The sequence below is a fragment of the Mustela erminea genome, chromosome 20 (genome assembly GCF_009829155.1).
Source record: "Mustela erminea isolate mMusErm1 chromosome 20, mMusErm1.Pri, whole genome shotgun sequence".
Classification (NCBI taxonomy): Eukaryota; Metazoa; Chordata; class Mammalia; order Carnivora; family Mustelidae; genus Mustela; species Mustela erminea.
In genome coordinates this window covers 16,191,590-16,215,477 of record NC_045633.1, presented here as the reverse complement: position 1 = coordinate 16,215,477, position 23,888 = coordinate 16,191,590, and the positions used below count along the sequence as shown (strand labels likewise).

The window sequence follows — 23,888 nt, the reverse complement described above, 5'->3', positions numbered from 1 at the left end:
AAAAAACAAATCACGCATGGCTGCGTCCCACGCGGTTTCTCCCTCTCTGGCCAGGCGACTATGTATACAGTGCTAAAGGAAACAGGATGATAAAAAAGTAGAGCTCCACCTCGCTTTAAAAAAAAAAAAAAAAAAGTTTTATGTCAAAACATGTATTTATGAAAATAGTTAAAAGGAGAGCAAGAAATTTTTCTCCCTTACAAACCAGTCCGCTGGAAGGATAGTCACATTTAAAATATGATTCCATTAATTTTCCATCAGTGGATGCTCTCCAGAGTACTTGCATTTTGTTTATCGGAGTGCCAGTATAAATTACGGTGCGGTCATCGTTATTTTACCCTCCAATCCAGTAAATAAACGGCTGTCATGCCAGTGAGGGATGGACCATGGGAATGAGGACGCAGAATAAAGGCTTCTGGGCTGATTTAAATTAACTGTGGACAGGCAGGCTTATTTTTTAAAATGTTTTCCAGGCTCTGAGACGTGTATGTGCTAATCTCCATTCTGTACAATCGCGACCAATACGTGAATATGCAATTGTGTGTTTCAGGATCATTCCGAATCCGAGATAAACGAAAGACGTTAATGGGGTTGGCGGGGGGTGTGGGGGTACAGAATTGAGATCATTCAAATAGGACAGGCTCTGGAATGCAGTGATGTCATCGCAAGGAACTGACCAAGGTCCTGCCTGGTTCCATCCTTCTGGCAAACGAGACGAATGCCTCTAGTTCCCTGTTAGGAAAACAGCAGTGACCTTGGTGTCCACCTACCTAGAAAAGCAGAAGGTGAGACAGTGCCGTTGCTTCTTGAAACCATGACACTGATCCCCGTCTCCACAAAGGGCACGGAGAAGTCCACCACTTCCGAGCGCTCCTCGTTGATGGTGAGTGAGCCGACCGCCATGACCGCCCGTTGGTAGACCACCTGCACGCAAGGCAAAGTAGCACAGACCCTTTACCTGCCCTTCCCACCACCCCCAGCACCGCAGGCGCGCAGTCCAGATTAGAGCCCACGGGAGGAAGGCCACTTACTTCCCCAATCATTCCGTTCCACACATTGTTGACCTTCTTGCCATGCTTCCCATTAGTCACCAGGTAAAGGTCATAGGTGAACTTCACAGTGCGGGAAAGCTTCTTCAGGATATCGATGCAGAAACCCTTGCAGCATTTTTTAACATTCATGCCCTCATTGGTTGAATTGCTGTAGGAGGAAAAAAAAAAAACAAACCCTGAGACCATAGAATATGAGCACGGGGAGATCTGCTCACCATCATGACCTAAGAGGTTTCCACTGTTTTCCACGCAGGAATCGGAGGCTCAACAGGAGGGAAGGGCTTTTTCAAGGACAGGCGGTAGTTTATGTCGGCAAAAGGACCAAGTGTTCTCATGGACAGTAACCACGACAACGGCTAACTTTTATTGAGTAATTATTATTTGCGCCACGTACAATGCTTCAGGATAATTGCTGAAATAAACTCCATGGCATTTCTCTTAGTTAACAGTAACAGTTTCTCCATTACACCACCTCTTATCTTAATGTTTATGACACCTACAGCCCCTTTAGAAAGTTCTGGCACATGATCTGAGCTGAACTATAAAAGCTTATCAGAAAATGAAAGAGAGACAGATGATGCAAAATTCTCAGCTGAAGGAGGGTTTTGCTTTATGCTATCACTGCAGATAGAGGTTTGCAACCAAAGAGAACAAATAAAGGTGTCTTCCTTAGGAAATGCACTTTCCTTCCAGAGGAAACCGTGACTGAGAACCAGAAGACGGGGGTCCACCTCGTGCCTGAGTCCATGAACTTAATGTATCTTGATGGAGTTATCTGTCAAATGAGCGCTCCTTCCTAACACTTTCCCTCCCACCCTACATCACAGGAAGTAGAAAAGCTGACACTTTGAAACAGTAATGTCCTTGATCAGGAAAAAGCCCTATTAAAATACAGAGGGTACTGGCATCTTAAAAGCTGCCATCAGCTACCAAGGTGACAAAGGTGGCTTTGTGCCAGCCACCTTGCTCTTGCTTTATTCACCTGGCCAAGTCATATTCAAAGGACTATACAAATCAAAGGACTATACAAAAATATAATTCTTTAAAGGCACTATAAAGTGCCTCCAAAAAGGAAAGAAAGAGCGTCTTCCCAACTAACAGCTGCTACTTGGACAACTCCTGTCGGAAGATCAAGACCTCTCCGGGCGGTGGCCCAGCTGGTCCACACGAGCTCAGCTCCCTGAGTCACGAGTGTCTCTGGGTATCCCACGACGGGGCCATCCACACACCCAACTGTTACGTAAGCACTAAGTGATGCTTATGGAGATGCAACATCATAATAGGAAAATACTTCCATTTCCATATCACAGGGAAAAAAGTAGGTTACACAGTGTTCCATACAGAACAGTCCCAGCTAGATAAAAACAGATGAGCTTATGAAATATCTGGACGGAAAAACAATGAAATAGGAAGCGTAGCTATTTTTGAATGGTGAAAAATAACTTCTTCTCTTTTTCGTGGTTTTAGGTTTTCTTCCCCCCACAAATTAACTGCAGTGAGTATATACTACACATATAATTAGACACACACACACACACACACACCAAGCACCACTGACGTCTGTCTCAGCCCAGGGACACGGGGAGATTTGACAGTGTGACTTTGAGTAATGGTAGGGGATTGCAAAATGCCATGAACATGACAGAAATGTGTCCTAAGTGCATTAAATCAATGGCATGTCCAAATACAATTTCCTTCTCAGTATCTATCTGGGGCTCATTGAAAAATATGGAAGAACCAATTCTTTATCTTTTTTTCCTGGCTACCACGGGCCACACATCAATGCCTCCTCTCAACCTCTTCCTAACTCTGTCTCCTTTGTCCTCTGCTCCCTCCCTTCTTCCGTCAAAGGGTCTTCCTTCTCCTGGTCTGGATTCCTGGGAGAGCCTGGATAGGAGTTACAAACACCCCAAGCTTAAGATTCGGGGTCACAGGTGCACAAGGGTAATCTTTGGCCTCTCTGAGAACCTCAGCCAGCTAATGAAGTAAGTACCTCCCCTAGTCTCCTAATAGTAGGTGTACATCTAGATTCAGGTCTACGTCTAGATGCAGCAGTCATTAATACATTTCCACATTACCTACCGTGTGTAAGACATGGAATTATACCCTGGGACCATGGGATAAAAAGACATGCAGCAGATGCGACAGATGAATTTCTCCCGAGGATTACAGAAACACAGACCAGCTTGTAATTGGAAACTTTCATGAGTTCTAATCACAGCCCTGGTGTACGGGCACAGGGGGGTGTGATTTGACCACAAAGACATCAGAGAAATGGCGCCCAATGCAATCTTTTCCTGCTCCCCCCCATCACCCAAAAGAAAAGTGACCCATAAAAGCCCATGTGGAGAAAGGGATCTAATAAGAAATCCAGTTCCCCAGCGTGGCTAGTGGATGAGATCATGGCCAAGGAGGTCGGACAGAGCCGCTGAGAGATCCCGGGTCTGCGCCTCACCATCAGAAGACACAGACCAGTTTCTTCACTAACGAGCCTCAGCATGCTCCCTTGCAAATTAAGAAGGCTGGTGCTTACCTTGCAAGAGAGTTGGGAAGATTAAATAAAATAAAGTAGCTACAGCACTTCTCACGTAAGTGCTTAAAAATACATTTCCTCTCTTCTCACCGACCATCTGACAGTTTGGGGGAATTAATCGACAGGGTGGCCATTTTTCCCCGATGTAACAAGTCAGATCATTTTTTCTCAATTTCCTCTTCATGCCTTAAGACCCAACTAACAGATGAAAAGAAATGCTTGATTCCCCAGCTCATTTCCTGTTACATATGTTTTTAGAAACTGATGTGTACATTAAAGACCCCACCATTCACCAGAAGTGAGAGACAAAACGTTTTCCCTGGGAGAAAGTCACCAAGAAAAATAGAGCCATGTTACCTACCAGAATCCTTCTTAGAACCAATCAGCCTGCCTCAACGGTATCACCTTTAGGGAATGCAATCGATCTGATCTGTGGGAGTTGGAGATGAATGGGTCCCAGGGACTGCCTATGGCTTTCGAAGACTTTGTCACCTAGACGTTCAGTAACCTTGTCCCGTCGCCAAGTGGGAGAAGGAAGCTACAAACCACCACCTCCCACAGGAACTAAAAAATGTGAATTTGAACCTGTTGATCTGTGTATAGTCTCTACTAAAAATCTTAATTCTTTTAAAGAGAGTAATTTATTGCGGGGGGGGGCGGTGGGCTGGTTATTTTCTCCATGCAAATGTGGCTCAGGACTCGTTGACCTACTGTTGTCAGCTCCAAGGCTTCTGATGTTAAATATTTAAAGCTCCCATGATTGACTGTAGGCTCTACTTGATGGCCCCATCGAAACAAGAAAGGCCCCGTTGTCATAAAGGAGGTGCCCTAAGGTAAGGGTCCTCGTTGTGTGCCAACAGCCCTGCTTTCTTCATCTGACCAAGCTGTGCTCAAGGACCACCCACCCAAATCTAACTCTGGTTGGACAACTTTCCCGCATTTACCCCTTCCGTCTCCCACCCAGCACATCAGTCTCTAGCACCTCCCTGGGCTTCCTTCTGTTTCCCAGATCTGTCCATCTCTTTCCTACCTCAGGGCCTTTGCACCTGCTGTTCCCTCCACCGAGAAGCCTCTCCCCCTGTTCTTCACAGGTTCATTGTCCTTTTTTGTATCGTCTCACATCTCACCTGTATGAGCTGAGGGAACCCCACGCACCTCAAGTGACTCTTGCCTCACACCACCTTATTCTTACCCTTTACAAGGTTTATCGTAACATGGAGCTGTCCTGATCATTCAGCAGCTGAGCTGTTTTTTAACTGTGTGCGCTCTATATGGTAAGACCCCCATCTCTCATCTTCTCTGTTTGCTGATGTAGCCTCCATGCCCTGCACTGAGCCTCACACATGAACTGTACTTCACGTGTATTTATTCAATGACTAATCTATTCAAAATTTCAACTCTAATGAGGCTCCTCATTGATTAAAAAAAGGTGGGGGACGTTTTCTCCAATCTACGATGTACCTTCATAATCCATTTGGAATCATATTTTTTTAAAATGATCTTTATCTCAAGCAGTGGGCTCCGGGGATCTGAATCTTGCATAACGACTTCCGTTGGAATCGTTGGATGCGGGAAGGCTGGTACCCATTCACTCATACGTTTACACATTATCAACACTGGGGGGTCCTGTTCCGTGCTCATCACCAGCATACAAAGACTAGTAAGCCACGTTTCCAATATTTACGCAGCTTCCACTCCAGGGGCAAAGACAAACTGTAAGCCATAGAAACAGGCGACAGAGAAATCTAGCAATGGGTGCTCAACATTTAAGTTCCTTCAAAGTTGTGTGTTAAAACCCTAAACCCCGGGGTGCCTGGGTGGCTCAGTGGGTTAAGCCTCTGCCTTCGGCTCAGGTCATGATCTCAGGGTCTTGGGATCGAGTCCCGCATCGGGCTCTCTGCTCAGCAGGGAGCCTGCTTCCCTCTCTCCCTCTCTCTCTGCCGGCCTCTCCCTCTACTTATGATCTCTCTCTGTCAAATAAATAAACAAAATCTTTAAAAAAACAAAAAACAAAACAACAACAACAAAAAACCCTAAACCCCAAGGTGATGGCATTAGGAGGTCGGGCGTTTGGGAGGTAAAGCCCTCAGGAATGGGATGTGTGCCCTTACAATGAGTCAGGAGAGCTTGCCTCCTTTCTGTCTGCTCTCCACCATGTGCTGATACCAAGAGAAGATGGATGTCTGCACTCTAGACATCCGGCTGGTGGGCTCATGGCCCTCAGAACCGTGAGAGGTAAGTGTCTCTCTTTTTTAAGCCACACTGTCTGCGGTGACTTGTCACAGTAGCCTGAACAGACTAAGGCACAGAGACACACCCAGGGTTCTGCGGAAGAAGGGTCAGCAAAGCCAACTTGGGGAGGGACAGCAAGGACCGGGGAGAATTATCCAGATGAAAGGAGGGGCTTGGAAAATAGTGACAAAAATACTCCAATGGTAGGCCTTTTCCCTTCGCTTACATCCCCACGAGGGTGTGCTTTCCTTTCTGTTTGCTCTAGAAAGACTAGAGTCAGGGCCTTGGACCTGGTCATGAAGCTTTATGCTTTCCCAGAAGGGTGAGAGGTTAGGGACAAACTCCACCAGAAGCTCTCACAAAAACTGGCAGTTGTTACTTCGGTCGTTAATTTAAAAAAAAAAAAAAAGGAAATGGCACGGACAGGACACTGGCTTGCTGTCGGTAAGCTAGGAGACCCAGAAGGTCAGGTCCATGCCAATCACATCAGAGAGTCATACAGAAGGTGTACCGTGACCCCCCCCCCCCACCCCGAGAGAAGTTTCCAGAATGTTTGAAGAGTGTGTGTCTGGGATATATAATAAAGATGGGATGGAGGAGATGTGCCGTACTGGAGGAGGGAGCAGTCCGAAAAATAGAAATATCTATATATTTTCAAGGAAAGACTGAAGGGCACAGTTCATGGAGAGCAGTGGTTAAGAATATGGCTTTAAAAAAAAAAAAAAAAAAAGAATATGGCGGTGGGGGGGGCTGGAGGAGCGTCTGAGTCCCAGCACGTCCGACGGCTCTGAGCGTGTTTCTCAATCTCCCCATAACTCAGTACAAATATCTCAAGGGGCCAAAACCTTCCCTCCTACTGCTGTTGCTGGAATTAAACGAGTGTAAACCACCTGGCGTAATGCCAGTTATTACTTCTTTAAAAAGAAAATCTAATATTACAGATTATAATCTAGTATCAGAAGAGCCTATTTTATATGACATTTTATTACGGTACTCCGGGTGCCGCTGCCGAGGACAAGGGCTGGCTTGAAAGGGACCAGGCACATTCGAGAGACGCCACCCCCAGACTCACTTGATTCGGACAAACTTCCGACACGGCACGGTGTTCCTCACGCACGTCTCGGTCAACGGGTCTATGTCCTCCACGATGACAAAGGGGGCCTCCTCCAGGGTGACGATGCTCAGATGGTTGTCGTCCGGCTCACAGTCTGAGAAGGACTTGTACCTCGGCCACACAGCGTGCCGCAGGCTCAGGGTCTGGTTCTCCCACTTGCCCACCTGCATCAGAGAGACAAAGGCACACCTGTGCTTTTTTTTTTGCAACACCGACTTCTAGAAAGGCGACTCCTTCCCTGAACGAGGTCCGAGGCATGAACTCTACCCATCTTGAGGGCTTTTCTGTTACCTACCTCCACATATGCTTCTGAGTACATGCTAAAAGAGATAGGGATATGGGGTACCTGGGTGGCTCAGTCATTAAGCATCTGCCTTCAGCGCAGGTCATGATCCCAGGGTCCTGGGATCGAGCCCCGCATCGGGCTCCCTGCTTACCAGGAAGCCTGCTTCTCCCTCTCCCACGCCCCCTGCTTGTGTTCCCTCTGTCACTGTCCCTCTCTGTCAAATAAATAAATAAAATCTTTTAAAAAAATTAAAAAGATAGGTATAGAGGGAGAGCAGAGGACTGGGCAGCCCCCACACCCTGGCTTGTCCCCCGCTAATTAATATGGCGATGGTGCCCACACGATGGGGGGGGGGAGAGCTCCCCAGGTGATCTTAATGTTCTGCCAGACTTTGGGGCCACTGACGTCGCAAGAGCAGCATGCACTTTTAGAATCAGAGAAGTCTAGGCTGGGACCCCCACCTGTGCCACTCAGTAGCTACACAAACCGGGCAAACTCTGGACCACTGGGAACGTCTGTTTTCTCCTCTGTAAACAGCACAACTCCACCTACTTCGTAAGGATGACGTGGCAAATTAAGCAAGACAGTCTGGGAACAGCGACCCGCACCGTGCCCAGCACGTAGGATGGACTCCATACTTTCAAAGTGTAGGACAGAGACAAGAGAAGGAGAAATTTTTAGAAGATGCTAAGGGAAGGAGGTTGAAGAGAGGAAGATGATGTGGAAGACAAGTCAGGAGGACTGACTGGAGGCAGGAGAGGAAATCAGGACCATCATTTCAAGCCCAGATATGCTTCTATTTAAGTTGCAAATTAAGGTGAACTGTTATTAATCTGGCCCGAAGCAGGGACTTGGAACGCTAAGCGTGCACCAAGACCTGTCAAAATAGAACCGATCTCTTCCCTCTGAGCAGCAGTCGGCATGTTAGCAAAATCAAATTGAAGGCTGTATGTTTTGAACCTTAATTTTATTTGACAGCGTATTGGCACTATTCGTACACCGCTCCGGGAGAAAGCTGCTCCCGGCCCCGCGCTTCCTCCCTCCTCCTGCTCCCGTGCGCAATTGCTTGACACCACAGGTCAGTGCTTTATTGGTAATACCAACCTCAAGGAAGCACCTCGTCCGAAAAGCTAAGTGCCAAGTCCCGGCTTGTCTGTGTTGACGTGACCCACTCACCTCCCCTCCTGTAATGTGAGTGTCGCCAGAAATGAATTTCAGGCCCGTAAAGAGAATTCAGACACGCCGGACACCCAAAGGGGTGACGGGGTGGCAGGAGAAAAGCCAGACGGGGCTCTCCTAGACCATCCTGGGAAATGTTCGCTGCTTATAGGGAAACATCGCAGGTAGCCAATTACAGAACTGTCCAGCACGGCCGATCCCTTCCTTTGGAAGACAGGAAGGCCTGTAGGAGAATTTGGTCCAACAAATAGGTTCGTCTACCACTGCTGTAATGTGTAACACAGGCCAGGGAGAATGCTGAACCCATCAAATTCCTCATTCACTCCACACGGATTTCTTAACCAACTGTGTTGTTGCCACCAGCCTGGGAGCGATGATGGATAAAACCGAATGACGCCTGTCTTCTCGGAACCATCAGTCCGCTGCAGGACAAAGACTAGACTAATGGTAATAAACATGCAACTAGAAAAAAAGAGATGGCCATGCTTTTCCTATTGGGACATGTTCCTTCCATTCATTCCTTTTCTTTCCACTTCTCTCGGAAAAGCCACACCCTTCAAGAGGGGCTGGGTAGTTCAGCAGGTTAAGAGAATGGCTTTTGGAGTCACACAGAACGAAGGGCTCATCCCGGCTTCATCCATTTAGCTGAGTGGCCTCGGGAAAGTCACTGAACCTCTTGCGTTTTATGTTCTCTGTCTGCAAAATGCTGATAGCTACGGGACATGACCTTAAGGACTGTAGTAAGTTTCCGATGAGCCAAAATGCCTATGTAGCATCAAGCAAAGAACTTAGCATGTCACGTGCGTGGTAGCTGCCATTATTTTATTATTGTTGTAGTCTGCATTTAGGACTTAGCTCAAATACCACCTAATCTGCAAGGGCATGCCTCCTTTCCCTAGCAATACGGAACTCTGCACCTGTCCACCATAGCTCTTTGATGCTGTAATTATTCACAGTGTCAGTTTTGAGCTCTCCTGTGTTGTCGGGGAATGTACTGATATGACCCATGACTCTGATCCCCACAAATCCCACAGGGTAAGGGTTCTTCTTCCAACTTTGCAGTTCAGAGAACGGAAGCACAGAGACATAGAACCTGTCCAGACATAGCTGGGAAGCCGTGGAACCAGAGCCATACCACAGGGCTGTGGGAACCCAAAGTTGCTTCTATTAAGTGATTCGCGGTAACCATGTCAGAGCTCCGAGACCCTGAGACCCTTCCTCCCTCGCACAGATAGCCCCGGGGGAGCCCCAGAAACAGAAATCAAGGCAACGACTATTTAGCCAGCAGAATCTTTGGCGATGTCATTGGTCACATCACTATACCCTACACCATGAAGTCAGGCAAAGCTTCCCATCCAAGACTGACTCCCGGGGAGAGAGGCAGCGAAGGTGTCCGAGTTCCTAGAGTGTATTAACATCCCAAGTCTCCCCTAAGTTACTCTCTCCCTTCCCATGTCTACGTAAGCACCCAGCGGGTCAGCCAAGGAGGGCTGGAAGCAAGCGGTGGGTGGAAAAACTTGAACAGCTGCTTTGTCAAAGCTGCCGGCATCATCAAAGCTCCCAGGGACTCCCCTGAGTCTGTGGGGTTGCCCTGATAGGCTTCCCAAGTCCCCAGATCCCCAGTCCAGGATTCTCCATACACACGGGGAAAAGAGACTCTCCCCTCCTATGTGCACTTTCACAAGGGATTCTAACTGAGTCAGTCCAGTGTTTGTAGACAGAATGAACAAAAATTCACTCGCTCCTTGGAGCACCTGCATGGCTCAGCCGGTTAAACAGCTGCCTTCGGCTCAGGTCATGATCCCAGAGTCCTGGGATCAAGCTCTCTGCTCAGCGGGAAGCCTGCTTCTCCCTCTCCCTCTGCCTGCCTCTCTGCCCACCTATGTTCTCTCTCTGTCAAATGAATAAATAAAATCTTCAAAAAAAAAAAAAAAGATTCAATCACTCTCTAAGTTTTTATGGGATGGCCATTAGACGTCAAGCCCGGCACTAGGCACCAAGGAGACTCGAGAACACGCGATTAAGCTTTCCCTTGCATGGAATTTTTACACTAAATGGGAAGACAGACGTGAGTCCAATAATCACACAAAAACACATCCTACCAACTGGGAGGAAGAAAGAAAAAAAATGGGTCTAAGAGAACCGATGGTGGAGGTGGGGAGAAATCACAGAGGGCTTCCCTGAGGGGGTGGCACTTGAGTGGAGATCGGAAACCCCAAGATGAGTAAGTGGGGGGCTGGGGGAGTGACGGGGAGGGCGAAACCTCACGCAGGCAGGGGTTAGATGACGCAAAGCTTTGCAGGTCCCCGTAAGGAGCTGAGGTTTACCCTAGGAGTTCATCCAGTCTGTTGGCCAGGAGGGAAAGGCCGGATGGAAGTGACCAGGGATATATGTCCACATGTAACCTGCCCCAAGGGGGAAGCTCCGTGCTCCCTCAGTGCATCTTTGCTTCTCTTTCTCGATGGAAAATTTTAAACTCCTACAAAAGTGGGACAGTGTAATGAATCTCCATGATCCCATTATCTCGCTGTGGTAATTACTAACTCATGGCCAACCTTGTTTCATTTATTTGCCACCCACTTCTCCTATACCACACTGCAGGAACTCCCAGACACGGCAACATTTCATTCATAAATCCTTAATTCGATTTAAATATCTAATCTCTATTTGCTTAATAACATTACATCTCAACAAGCTATGTGTTTCTCTGATTAGATTAGGATTCCCCTGCCTAGGAGGGATTTCCTACAGACACTGATTGGGTGTGAGGTTCCCCAGCTTCTAACTCAGGGCCTGGCGCAAGGGGGGACTTCATGGACAGTTACTGATGGAATGAAGGAACACGAGACCTGAATTTCTAAAAACGTCTGTGAGTCGGAAAATACTAGCAGACTGATCGATGTGTCCGTATCGGCCTCAGCTGTGGGATTTTGCGCCCCAAGCACAACACTGAAGTAGCAAAACCCATATTCTCTCCCTCGCTCGTGCTTTGCTTTCACTTTGACTTCAGCCCCCTCGGCTCAGAGCCATCGAGAGTGACTACGTCCTATTTTCCAGATGGAGCCAAGACCATCATACCTAGGCCAATCAATTTAAAAGGGGCTCTGGCCACTCTGAAGCGCTCAAGAAGATGGCAAGCGTCAGCGGAATAAACCATGAAGTGAGAAGAAACGTGTCACACCATCTCTGCTTGCTTGCCTCAGTGGCCCTAGGCCCTAAATGGACACAGACTACGAATGCTCCCTGTGCCTTTCTCTAAAGGTCATGTCCAAGACAGAAGAACCCTGGGCCCTCTGAGGACAGTAGCCATCAATCTCTCCCTCCATGCTCCCATTTTGAGCTGATGGTGACTGTCCTGCTATTCTTTAAAAGAGACCTTCTTCTGGCCCTCAGTCCCCTCCAGAATCGGGCACACCCCACGGGGCAGAGTCTGTAACATTAGAGCAGCAGGCCCCGCCTGCCCCAGAGAAGTTAGTGCGTTCCGAGGCTGCACCACACGTCCTCCTGGGAGTAAGTTTTCACGGCATCAGACAAGGGAAGTGTCCCAGTCTCTGTTACACACATGACCCTATTTCTGGCACTCCAAAGGAAAAGGGAGTTCCAGGAGGCTTTGCTAAACTTAGATCTCCACGTGACTGGGACAGGAAGGTACACTTGAGCACGTGTGTTGGATATGGGCATGTACTGATTTGTTCATTTTCCAAGGATCAGCCTCATCCCTATGGGACCCCTCTCTTCTCTCCCTCACAGGTTACAGAGGGAAAACATTTCAGAATCATCAATATCTCGAGCTTCGGAGTCAGACAGGTTCAAATCTCACCAATGCCCTTGGTCGGGTGACGGTGTGCAAGCCACATGATCTTTCTGAAGGTCAGTTCCTGGCCCACAGCAAGTTCTCCATTTCAGGCACTATTATCATTAATTCAACATCTATTAAGCTCTCTTTGGGAAAAAGGTAAGCCTCTGCAGCAGAAGCACTGGCTGAGTTCCCATCACAACATGCCCTTGACCTTTGACTTCCTTGGGTCTCAGTCTCCTCAGCTGCAACAGAGATGGGGTGTGCGGGTAGACCAGATGATCTCTAAGGTCTTTTGAGATCCAAGGTTCTAGACAAAGTGAAAGAAAAGTTGCCTTCCCAGCTTGCTCCTTACTGGGATCAGGGTAACAAATGGGTCATTAGCAAGGGGTCAATGAAGGCAGCACAGCTCACAATTTGATGTTTAATTCAGGAAGGAGGCCTTGTGCCAGCAGAGGCCAGGGAAATGACATGCCTATGTCTGAAGAAGACAGGACGGTTCTGAGAACCAAGCTGGAAGACCAAGAAGAAAGAATGAGGTCGCCAGAGCCTTCTTGGTTGGGAGTTCTCTGCTGCAAGGAAGCCAGTGGCGCTCAGAGCTTAAGCTTCCCACGACGCTGACTCTTGCTCATTCTATACACAGGGGCGAGGGTTCAAATCCTGACTTGGCCAAGCCTTAGCTGGGGTAACTCAGCTAACAAATGGGGTAACAATGATGCCGAAGTCCATCGTGGACATTTCTCAGGTGCTTTCCTGTGTGTTTCCGGTAATGAGACTTTAATCATGCATTACCCAACTCGAATCTCCAAGCAACTCCAGGAGGTGGGGAATGAGGACTAACCTTATTGCTTGGGGTAAACTGAGGCTCAGAAAGATGAGGTGTCCCGCTCAGATCGTAATGCAGAAGTCAAGGGAAGAATATAAACTTGGTCAGTGAAAATGCAGAGCATGGCTTAATCTCCCCCTTCCTCTATGAAATTTGGTTTCTTCGTATTTTAAAGGTTAAGTAAGAGTCTCCACCTTACAGACTTCTTGTAAGGATTACAGATGATGACAAAAATAAGTCTTTCTGGGGGTGCCTGGGTGGTATACTTGGTTGAGTGTCTGACTCTTGATTTTGGCTCAGGTCATGATCTCAGGGTTGTGAGATCGAGCCCCACGTTGGTCTCTGCACTCAGCGCACAAGGTGTTTGGGCTTCTCTCTCCCTCTCCCACTGCCCCTCCCACTCATGCTCTTTCTCTCTCTCTCTCTAAAATAAAGGAAAAATAAGTCTTTGTTTCTACTCCTCTGCGAGCTTTAAATATTTATTTGTGTAATTCTAAAAACAGACTTATAAGTAAGATATTACACTACTATTACCCCATTTCAGAGATGAGGGGACTGAGGCATGAGGTTTAAGTAGCTTGTTCAGTCCCCATCGCTTGACAGTAGGACAATCAGGATATGAACCCAGCACTTGCTTTTAAATCAATGAGGAAATGCAGCTAGAAGTTTTTGCTGGGGCCAAAAAAAAAAAAAAAAAAGAGAGAGAGAGAGAGAGAGAGAGAGAGAAAACTTGGATAATGCAGAAATCCAACAAACACCACCGGAGCCAGATGACTAAGGTCAATGACAGTAGGGACAGGTCATTTTGATAGTACGTCCCCTTGATACAATGTGATGACACTGTGTGGTCTTCCTCCCGAAACACATAACCTCATCTGATCATAATAAAAATATCAGAAATATTCCAATTTAGGGGCATCCTAGAAAAGAGCTGACTGAAACTCCTCAAAACGGGGAAGGTCATCAGAATATAAGGAAAGGCCGGGAAACTGTCACAGCCCAGAGGAGCCTGAGGAGACCTTGTGATTAAATGTAGTGGGGCGTCCTAGAGGAGAAAATAGGAGGGCACAGGAAAAAGACACTAGATAAAAACCAGGGAGGTTGAATAAAGCACGGACGTCGGTTAACAACCACGTATCAATATCAGCTCCCGGAATGGGATAAACACCACATTAATGCCAGGTGTAGTACTCGGAGAAGCTAATCAGCGGGGGAGGGGTATGAGAACTTGCTGTATTGCCTTTGCAATCCATCTGTAAATCTAAAACTATTCTATTTTTAAAATAGATTTTTTTTTTTAGGGCACCTGGGTGGCTCAGTTGGTTAAGCGACTGCCTTTGGCTCAGGTCATGATCCCGGAGTCCTGGGATTGAGTCCTACATCAGGCTCCCTGCTCAGCAGGGAGTCTGCTTCTTCCTCTGACCTTCTCCCCTTTCATGCTCTCTCTCAAATTAAAAAAAAAAAATAACATCTGAAAAAGAACTTTTTACTGATGTTATTTGTCAGCAAGGGAGAGAGGGAAAAGAAGCAGAGGGAGCTTCAGAGGGAGAAGCAGACTCCCTGCTGAGCAGAGAGCCCGATGTGGGACTCAATCCCAGGACCCCAGGATCATGACCCAAGCCAAAGGCAGAGTCTTAACAACTGAGCCACCCAGGCGCCCCTCTAAAACTACTCTAAAAGACAACGGTTATTTAGATTTTTTTCTAAATTCAAAAGAGGGAAATTTTTTTAAAAAAGCATACGTAGGGACGCCTGGGTGGCTCAGTTGGTTAAGCAGCTGCCTTCGGCTCAGGTCATGATCCCAGCGTCCTAGGATCGAGTCCCACATCGGGCTCCTTGCTCCGCAGGGAGCCTGCTTCTCCCTCTGACTCTGCCTGCCACTCTGCCTGTGCTCGCTCTTGCTCTCTCTCTCTCTCTCTGACAAATAAATAAATAAAATCTTAAAAAAAAAAAAAAAAAGCATACGTAGTCTCAGAGAGACAGAGTAGTGGAGTGGCCCAGAGTGTGAACTCGGGCGTCCTGGCTTCAGATCCCAGCTGTGCCACTTGGACAGACAGCGGACCCCGGAACCACGGGGGTCTGAGCTGCGCGGGTCCTGTTATTACACGGCTGTTCTTCGGTCAAGACAGCACGGTACCATAAATGCGTTTTCTCATCCTTGTGATTCTCCTCATCATGTTTTCTTTTCTCTGGCTTCCTTCAGTCCGTGATACAAAGGGCAGACACGGTACGTGTTAATCAGCTGTTTATGGGGGGCGGGGAGCGAGCCCCTAACCCCTAACCCCATTCGAGGGTCAGCTGTATTGCTTTGCTGTCTTTCTGCTTTGAGGGCATCACCAGAAAAAGGGAATGAGGACAATCGTGGAACTTAGTTCTGCTGAGACGACGAAATCAGTTACTCTAGGGAAAAATGCACGGAGGAAGGCCCAGCACTGGGGGAGGTGCTGTACGTTGTTGTTTTGTTGTGGTTTAGATCCATGGGGAAAAAAAAAAAAAAAGAAATGAAAAGAAAAAACAAAGTTTTGCAAGGGGAGTTCACATTGGGGCGCCCGGGTGGGGCACTCAGTTGTGCAGCGGACTCTAGGCTTGAGGTCAGGTCATGATCTTGGGGTCACGAGATGGAGCCCCGCGTCGGGCTCTGCCCCTCTTTCTCTCCTTCTGCCCCTCCTCCCTGCCCCCTCTCTCAAATAAATACATCTTTAAAAAATAAATAAGGAGAGGGGAGTTCATATCACTTCATGTTTTAATTCCATAAAAGCATTTCTTTGTTCTTTTTGTCACAAAAGCATTTCTTGATATAAACCTGAGTTGTTTTCCCCTCATCGGTGCTTCTGGCCACAAGTCACCACGTTCTCCCCCTTAGGGTTCCGTGACAGCCTTCTGCTGCGTGTGGGCCCGCTGTCAGTGTCCCGTGTTTTTGGTGACAGCATGTTCGTTTGCCTTTGGAGAGATCCCGGGCTCCAAGGACAAGAACAGGCACGTGGCCCTTACGTGGCACATCCGTGCATTTGGCCCCTGAGCCACAGTGACTGGCTCAGGAGTGTGCACGCGACTTAGGCTGAGCCAATGGGACTTTCCCCCAGGACTCTGCCCGGGATGATCAGCACAGGGTAGTTGTGGCACAAGAACCCCTCACAGAAAGACTGCAAAGTTCAGCAACAGGACAGCAGGGAAATTTCAATGGCATTGCTTGTGCTCTCACAACAACAAAAGTTGACATTCAGTGGGCACTTGGTATGTATTAGGCACTATTCTTAGCACAATTTTAATTTTTTTTTAATTTATTTGACAGACAGAGATCCCAAGCAGGCAGAGAGGCAGGCAGAGAGAGTGGAAGGGAAGCAGGCTCCCTGCTGAGCAGAGAGCCCTATGCGGGGCTCGATCCCAGGACCTTGGGATCATGACCCGAGCTGAAGGCAGAGGCTTAACCCACTAAGCCACCCAGGCACCCCAGCACGCTTTTAATTCTTATAAATACTCCATACACAATAATTAGGTGCAGGCAGATGATTTTTATGTCTATCATGAATTTTTTTAATAATTAAAAACAGTCCCAAACTCACCCAAATGGGCTGTGTGGAAGGAGGAAAAGAAATCTTTACCTTCAAAATAAACTGAATTTTGGTGATAAACCTTTGAGTGATTTCCAGCAAAAATAGGGAGGTTTCGAGGACAAAAAAAAAAAAAAAGACCTCTGATGGAGAAAAGCGATTTTGTGAAAAGAACTATAAAAAGGGGAAATTAACTTTGTAATGATTTTTTTAATCCATTTTTATTAATAAAATTTAAATACAGTGCCTTTAGAAAGCTAACTGCTCTTCAGCTCCTGGAAAATGTTTTTTGAAAGGGCAGCGATTAGTTATCAAAATGTTCAACCACTATTTTCTCAGAACAGAGATAATTTCATCTCCAGAAACTGTCGTAAGTTAATATTCACCCCTTCATGTCTGGGTCAATTCAGAGAAACCTCACAGAGGCCACAAGCAGCTGGGAAAAATTAGGTTAACAGGTGTTTGTGCTTGCTTTTCCAAGAGATGTGCTTGATTTTATTTGATCTGTACACGACATGCTTACCAGAGACAACTAAAATCGCCTCGTAACTGGTCTCCTAAGGCACCCCTTAGAACGCATCAAAACGCCCAAGTCATACATCAACCCTTATTCAGATCCTCCCAGAATCGTGCAGACTCCCCTTAACAGGGATCAGCCCTACACTAACCAGTGGATCTCACCATATTCTCTGCTCTCTGCTTTCGGTCAGTCTTACTCTCTCTCTCAGATGACCCATGCACACTCTCACACATGTACACACCTAACACGTACACACACACACTCCCAGATACTCATCTATGTATATACGTACAGATATATATCATCATACCTAAACATTTATATGTAAACCTCAAAACAAACCCACACCTCTACACATACACACACACACACACACACACACACACACACACAGGAACAACTACACAGCCACACAGACCTTGCACACACACTCACGCCTCTACACACCCACCACACTAAGCCACAAAGTTGCATACACTTCTCAGTTCTCACCAAATACACTGCGGTCGACACCCACTTCCCTGCCTTCGCCTGCACTGCTCCTTCTACCCGAAACCCCTCCCCTTGTCACCTCCACAAACTGAAATCCCACCCCCGCTTTCCAGATCCAGCTCAAATGCCACTTCCTCCACGCAGCCCAACTCTCCAGGCGGAATGTGTTTCTGCATGCTCTGTGCTTCTAGAACCTTCTCTCCTGCCCCCGACTTGTCTCCCTTGTTCTTTGAGGGCTCAATCCGTGCATCTGGTGCTTTACACTGTTGCAGGCACGGCAGGAGACGTGGAGACTGCAGGCATGAACAGCGCGGGGCTGGCCCCTAGCCTCAGCATTTTCGCTCCGGCTGGAGAAGAGAAGTCAAAGCTCAGTAGCAATAAAGAGATAATGGCCATGCGGGGAGTGAGCACAGGATGCTGCCCGAGAGAGAGCTTCTGGCTCTGGAAGGGGACCAAAAGATGCTTCCCATAGCACGTGACTTCTAACTCTTAGCCGGACCGGCAGAGCTGGTGTGTGGCTTGTTAAGGGGTTCCATCTTTATCCTTAGGGCAACCGAAGTGCAGGGATTTCGGAGTCCTTTTCATCAGGGGAGGGATAAAATCAGCCTGATGTATCAGAAGCCTTCTTCCCGACGTAGTGCAGAGAAAGGGTTTGAAGCTAATAGATTTCGGAGGCAGAGTGATGGGTTGGGAGTGCGTTCAGCTGTGTGAGGGGGACACCGGCCCGCGCTGGTGAGGCCGACATGAACTTGAGATCTCCGTGCGGTACCATCGAGAGAACTTAGAGACGGCGTGTAGGACTGTACAGGCGTGGGGACCGACGGCCCGGTTTCCACAACCACGTGACCTCCCAGCAACCGCAGCACGGAACCAGCTCACCCACCACTCAGCTCAATAAATATATGCTGAATGGAAGCTGGTTTCGACTGCCACACACCCTCCCTTTTTCACTCGGAATTCCAAGTTAAAAGCAGAGAGGAGCCTGTTTACTCATCTCCTCTCCTTGGAGACAAGACAATAGGGATTGCTAAATTAAAAATCAGAGAGGAGATTTATTAAAACCGACAATGGGAGCAGAGTTCATGCGGCCTGTGTTCTGGCTGTCCGGCCCCGCTTAGCTCATTTCATAACCAAGGGGCAAACAGGCCTTAAAACAAACACTTGGCGTGTGCGAAACATCGGAGTACATTTCACTCCAGATAATAAGCAATGATTTACTCCCAAGCTGGAGAAAATATGAGTAATTAACTCTTCAGGAAGATGAATTTAAGGAGAAAAACAAAACAAACAGGAGGCCAATTTCTCTCCACCTGAAATATCAAGTCTTCCAAAGGACATGAGATAAATGGCCGTGAAGGGAATTTAAAATGATTTAATGTCCATATTTAGCGTAAACAGCATCATCGATTAGCATCCCTTCTTGCCTCTACATGCAAATCTAATGCAAAAGCAAGCGGGTGGCAGCTTTACAGGCGAGTAATTTCGGGTCTTGGGGTGGCTGCTTGAAACCAAAAGCAGATCTGAACTTGATTGATCTGGAAATCACAACAAGGATGCCAGAGTCACGACCGTGGCCTGATAGGAAGGCGAAATGTGCTCTACCCGGAGCAGTTCTTAGTTGAGCCCCATGACTGTTGTTTTAAACCAAGAGCGGATACGAGGTTTGTCCAAGACAGCTAGCGTCTGCTGAAACCAGGGGTCATGCTGAGACCAGCTTTCTCCTGCACGGTGTATGCAAACAAGCCTCTAGAAAAATACTGCTGAAGGGCAGTCTGGGGCAAACCCACTTTGTCTTCGAGGCCACACGTCCTCCGGTGGCCACCGGCAGAATGAAACCAAGAGCTGCCTTTTAATAACAAGGTACAGCATCTGCTTCTTTTGAATGTCTGGTCTTAAATGCAGTTATCCAAGCTGGTAGGAGAGTGAAACTTCGGTGTGAATGAGAACCTCTCCTTGGGGGCTGGTCAGGAACGTAGACTTCTAGATCTTTGGAATGTCCCCATCAGTAGGTCTGGGATGAGGCCTGGGAATCTGACTTTTCAACCAGGATCCTCTGTCATTCTGCTCTAGGTGGTCGAGGACAACATTTTGGGAAGCGCCGAAAGGATCACACCTCTGGCCACCAGCGGGATTAAATACGGCGTAAGTAAAAGACTGAAATCTTTCTTCTCGAGTTGCTTATGTAACCAGTGGCAATTGCCAGCAGATCTAAAATAAGTTTAATCAGCTATTAGAGCCTTAATTAAATTCCTCTCAGTTGAAATTTCAGAATTGCCTAATTGTTATACAGCTCATATTGGAGCAGTTGTTTTTTTTTTTTTCCCCCTCCCATAATAACTGCTCTCAGGATAATCTAATATCTTTATGGATGGTAGCGTCAACTGTCTTGGAACCCAGCACTGATCTGGTAATTCATGGAGAGGAGTTTTGACCGCCGCTATTTCCACGAAGCCGCATCTCAGCTTCCATTCTCCTCCTCAGCTTCAGCCAACAGGAGAAGAGCTCAAGCCTTGTTCAATCACAAATTTAAAAGTGAAAGTATCTGGAACAATGAGCCACCATTGCCTTCAGAAGTTCACTTCCAATCCCCAGTCCTGCAGAGTCCTTGTGCTGCCAGGTCCCCAGGGATGGACAGAAGTTCTATTTCTTTGGTTTATTTTTAATTTTTTTGTGTGCTCTCAGAAATGATGTGTCCTGATAACTAGCTCAACACTTAATCGCGTTTCCTTTGTCTTCTCTGGCTCCAGGATGGGGTACTATACAACAGCAGAAATGTGAAAATTCAGCAAAGCAGAAAAAAGCTCACTCACAATGACGAAGTTTTTGAACACGCTCTGGGGATAGATCCATCGGTCCTCCCCAGGCCGCGGTGACGATTATTCAGTAATTAATAACTGTAAGAACCACATTTCTTGAGCCACGGTGATCACCCCAATCTGCCTTTTCTCGTCTCATCCTGACAACTCTGTAAGGAAGAGCCCCTCATGGGCCTCATGTGGCCAGCTGAGAAATGGGGAGCTCACGTGACTTGCCCAAGATCCAACAGTGATGGGGCGCCTGGCTGGCTCAGTTGGCAAAGTGTCTGTCTTCGGCTCAGGTCACAATCCCGGGGTCCTGGGATTGAGCCCCTATCAGGATCCCCGCTCAGCGGGGAGCCTGCTTCTTTCTGCTCATGCTCCCTCTTGCTATCTCTGCCTCAAATAAATAAAATCATCAAAAAATATATTTAAAAAAAAAAAAAAAAAAAAAGACCGAACAGTGATCGGGTGCCTCTCGACTGTGACTTCAGAGCCTGGGGCCTCTGCCAGCACCCACCCTGTTCCCAAGGCTGCCATCATCTCTGCTTCAGAAAACACTAGAATAAACAGGAGTGTGTTGCTCTGTTGAGGGAATATGCCACGGATCAATCAGAAAGACCGTGCTGCAGAAAGAGTCATGTCCTGGGGAGCTAGGACACGGAGGCAGAGGAGGGGAGATAGTAGTCAGGGGTGGTGGTCTCGCGGGTCTCGCGTAGGCCCGTTTTACATCCTCAGTTTATCCGTGAGCTGATTCTTCTAAAGACCCTGGATTCCTCCCCAGGAAAGGCCGAACAGCAGTCAGCCCTTGCGGGCTTGACGCTGAATTCCACCGCTACCAACGTCGACATCCAAAAGGCGATTAGAATAATAATAGATCAGGGGGAAAAAAATCAACCGCTCAAATGTGAACTGAGTGACAATTAGGTAATTTGGGGATTTCAACCAAGAGGAATGTAATTAAGGCTCTAACAGCTGATTAGACTTTTCTTGCCTCTGTGGTAATCTCCCAAGTGTTACATAAGGGGCTGTAGAAGGGAGGGGTTGGTCTTCTGTTTGCACCACGGTGGACTTGAGATGCTGACCCTCAAGGCCAGCCTCTGTTTACGTTGCTGCACGTGTTGTAATCAAAACTGTTAACGTAAACTGGGTTGAAATCCTTGTGGGGCTGCTGCCTTGGAGAAGAAAACCCGAGTGGATGCCGGTCTGCTCAAGCAGCTTAGGAAGAGTTGTGAAGGGGTGGGGAGGTGGGGGGGGTGACAATCACAGAACGTGGGTGGTGGTGGGGGCAAGGGGGCGGCGGTGGGGGCAGGGGGGCGGCGGCGCACATCACGCTGAACGAGAACCTGAGCTCAGGTCAGTCCTCTCTAACAGTCCTAGGGATAATCACTGCCATTTTTAACACCTTCGCAAAGACAATTTAGAAATAGGCTCACAGTTTCCCTTCTGACCTTCCAAGGTACTTTTTCTGGGTAAATTTCAGAGAGCGGTGTGTTTTCTACTTGCGAGAGAAATGAAATGCCATTGGTGATGTGGCCGAGTAAAGAGCTCTTCCTTGAGTGTTTACCTGAAGGATGTTTCGCCGCTCATGCTTCCTTGGCAGAACTGCCAGGAAACGTTAGGATGGAGTCAGGAGAGGCCTGCCCCGGTCTGGGCTAATACCTGGGGGGGACGGCTCCTTGCTTGGGATTATCAACTCCCTCTTCATTCTTACCAGCCTGAAAATTACACCAAGGCTGGGCGTGAATACAGATGGGATGCCTCCTTTTACTTTTGGGCCACTGTTTGTTTGTTTTTTTTTTTTTAAATGAAAACCTTGAAAAGTGGCAAACATTTTGGGCTGAGTGTGTAACAGTTTGTAAGAGGAGAGAAGCTCCAGCTAATTAAATTGCAGGCCAAGGAAGCAAGAGACTTCAGTGCATCAACCCTGACTTGGGGGATGGAACAGACCAGAAGCGGATGGATTTCCGCACTCAGCGTTATGTAAAAAAGCCAATTCCATTTGGACCTTGGCCCTGAACAAAGTTAACCTCATTGACAGTGTCTGCAGAGTTTTAAAATAAGGTTAAAAGACCTGAGGGTATCGATTAAGCTGCAAAGAATTTCATCCCCCTTGCTGTGAAGTTCCTGGGTTGTCAAAGTCGGGTGATCGGAACTTGGTGTCACGTCTCTGATAGGCATTTGTGCTTCTGTATGTGGGGCAAAATAATTCATTTAAATCTTTGAGCTGCACGGTTTCCTCCTTCCAGATGAAAAGGGCGAGCCAGGGGTTGGTGCCTGAGGGTCTGCTGGTTACTATGAGGATGGTAACCAAAACCCCTCCACCGGGGTGAGCTCCATCCCTCTGATGAAATGCACAGGTCACAGAACCAGTTCTCCTTCAGTGAGACGGTGTCTGACAATCATTTCCTTTGCTCAGCTCAGACCCCAAACTACTTTGCTCCAGGCTTGTCTGAGCCCTCAAGGATTCCAGTGAGCCGATCCTTTGAAATACTAAAGCCAACAGAAGATTTAACGGTGAGGAAACAGTAATAAGCTTAGCCACAGCTTTGCCCACTATTAAAAACATGATTAGTAGGAGGCAGTGGGGGAGACGAGGATCCCCTTAGGATGGGCTAGATGAGACTCACCATTTTAGAACACTGAACTACTGTCCATCCAGTTTTACCCAAACCGAACATCCTCATCTTGGACACTAATGAACAATTCCAGACCACTGTGGTCACTGGGACAAAATTCGGAGCTTGGCGACCAATCAGGCTGCTCCTCGGCATCTCCTGTTCAATTACACTGGCAAACTCATAGTTCAAAAGCCTCCTGGGGTCGGAAGACCCAAGTTCAAGTTCAACTACGGTGCTTATGAGCTGTGTCACCTCAGTTCAGTCAAGCTTTTCAGATCTTCACAAGCTGTTTCCAATGACTCTGAGCATTAACAACGGATAGGCGAAGCCAGCCCCTAGGCTTTCAACACGTAGGGGGGATCACATGGATTCATGGAGGAATTCATTCCATATATATTTACTGAGTGCCCACTATGGACCACAGATGGTCCTAACACTGGTGATACAGCAGGAAGTAGACTCAAAGCTGGGGGTCAGCAAACTGTGGCCCGAGGTACGTGATCTAAGAATGGAGTTTACATTTTTAAGTGGCTGGGGAAAAAAACCCAAAACAAACAACAACAACAACAACAAAAAAAAACAGCGCGAAAGCATCGTACGCTGTCACACGTGAAAACTGTACGAGATTTGAATTTGTGTCCATAAATAAAGTTTGATTGGAACACAGCCATGCTCATTTCCTTATGTGTTGTTTAAGGTCATGTTCACACTGAGACAGCACAGAGTACTTGCCATCCAGCCAAGTGGCCCACAACAGCCCACAATATTTACTAGCTGCCCTTTAGAGAAAATGCTTGCCAACCCCTGATCTAAGTTCCTGTCTCCAAGGGACCCATTCACTTACCAGAAAAATGACATAAAAGGCCCAAGGAATCAGTTATAAAATAAAAC

The 23,888-nt window shown here is 47.4% G+C and overlaps 1 protein-coding gene across 7 annotated transcripts in view; it reads right to left on the bottom strand.

The window, feature by feature from the left end:
• Window positions 1-23,888, bottom strand: part of GRIN2A (glutamate ionotropic receptor NMDA type subunit 2A) — a 609,475-nt gene that overhangs the window by 72,958 nt on the left and 512,629 nt on the right. For all 7 annotated transcript variants that reach the window (XM_032327993.1, XM_032327998.1, XM_032327995.1 and 4 more), the window contains 3 exons: window positions 6,890-7,095; window positions 1,032-1,200; window positions 771-924 (listed from right to left, as the gene is read on the bottom strand). In XM_032327993.1, coding sequence (XP_032183884.1) covers window positions 771-924; window positions 1,032-1,200; window positions 6,890-7,095 — 529 coding nt within the window. The remainder of the gene's footprint in view (window positions 1-770; window positions 925-1,031; window positions 1,201-6,889; window positions 7,096-23,888) is intronic.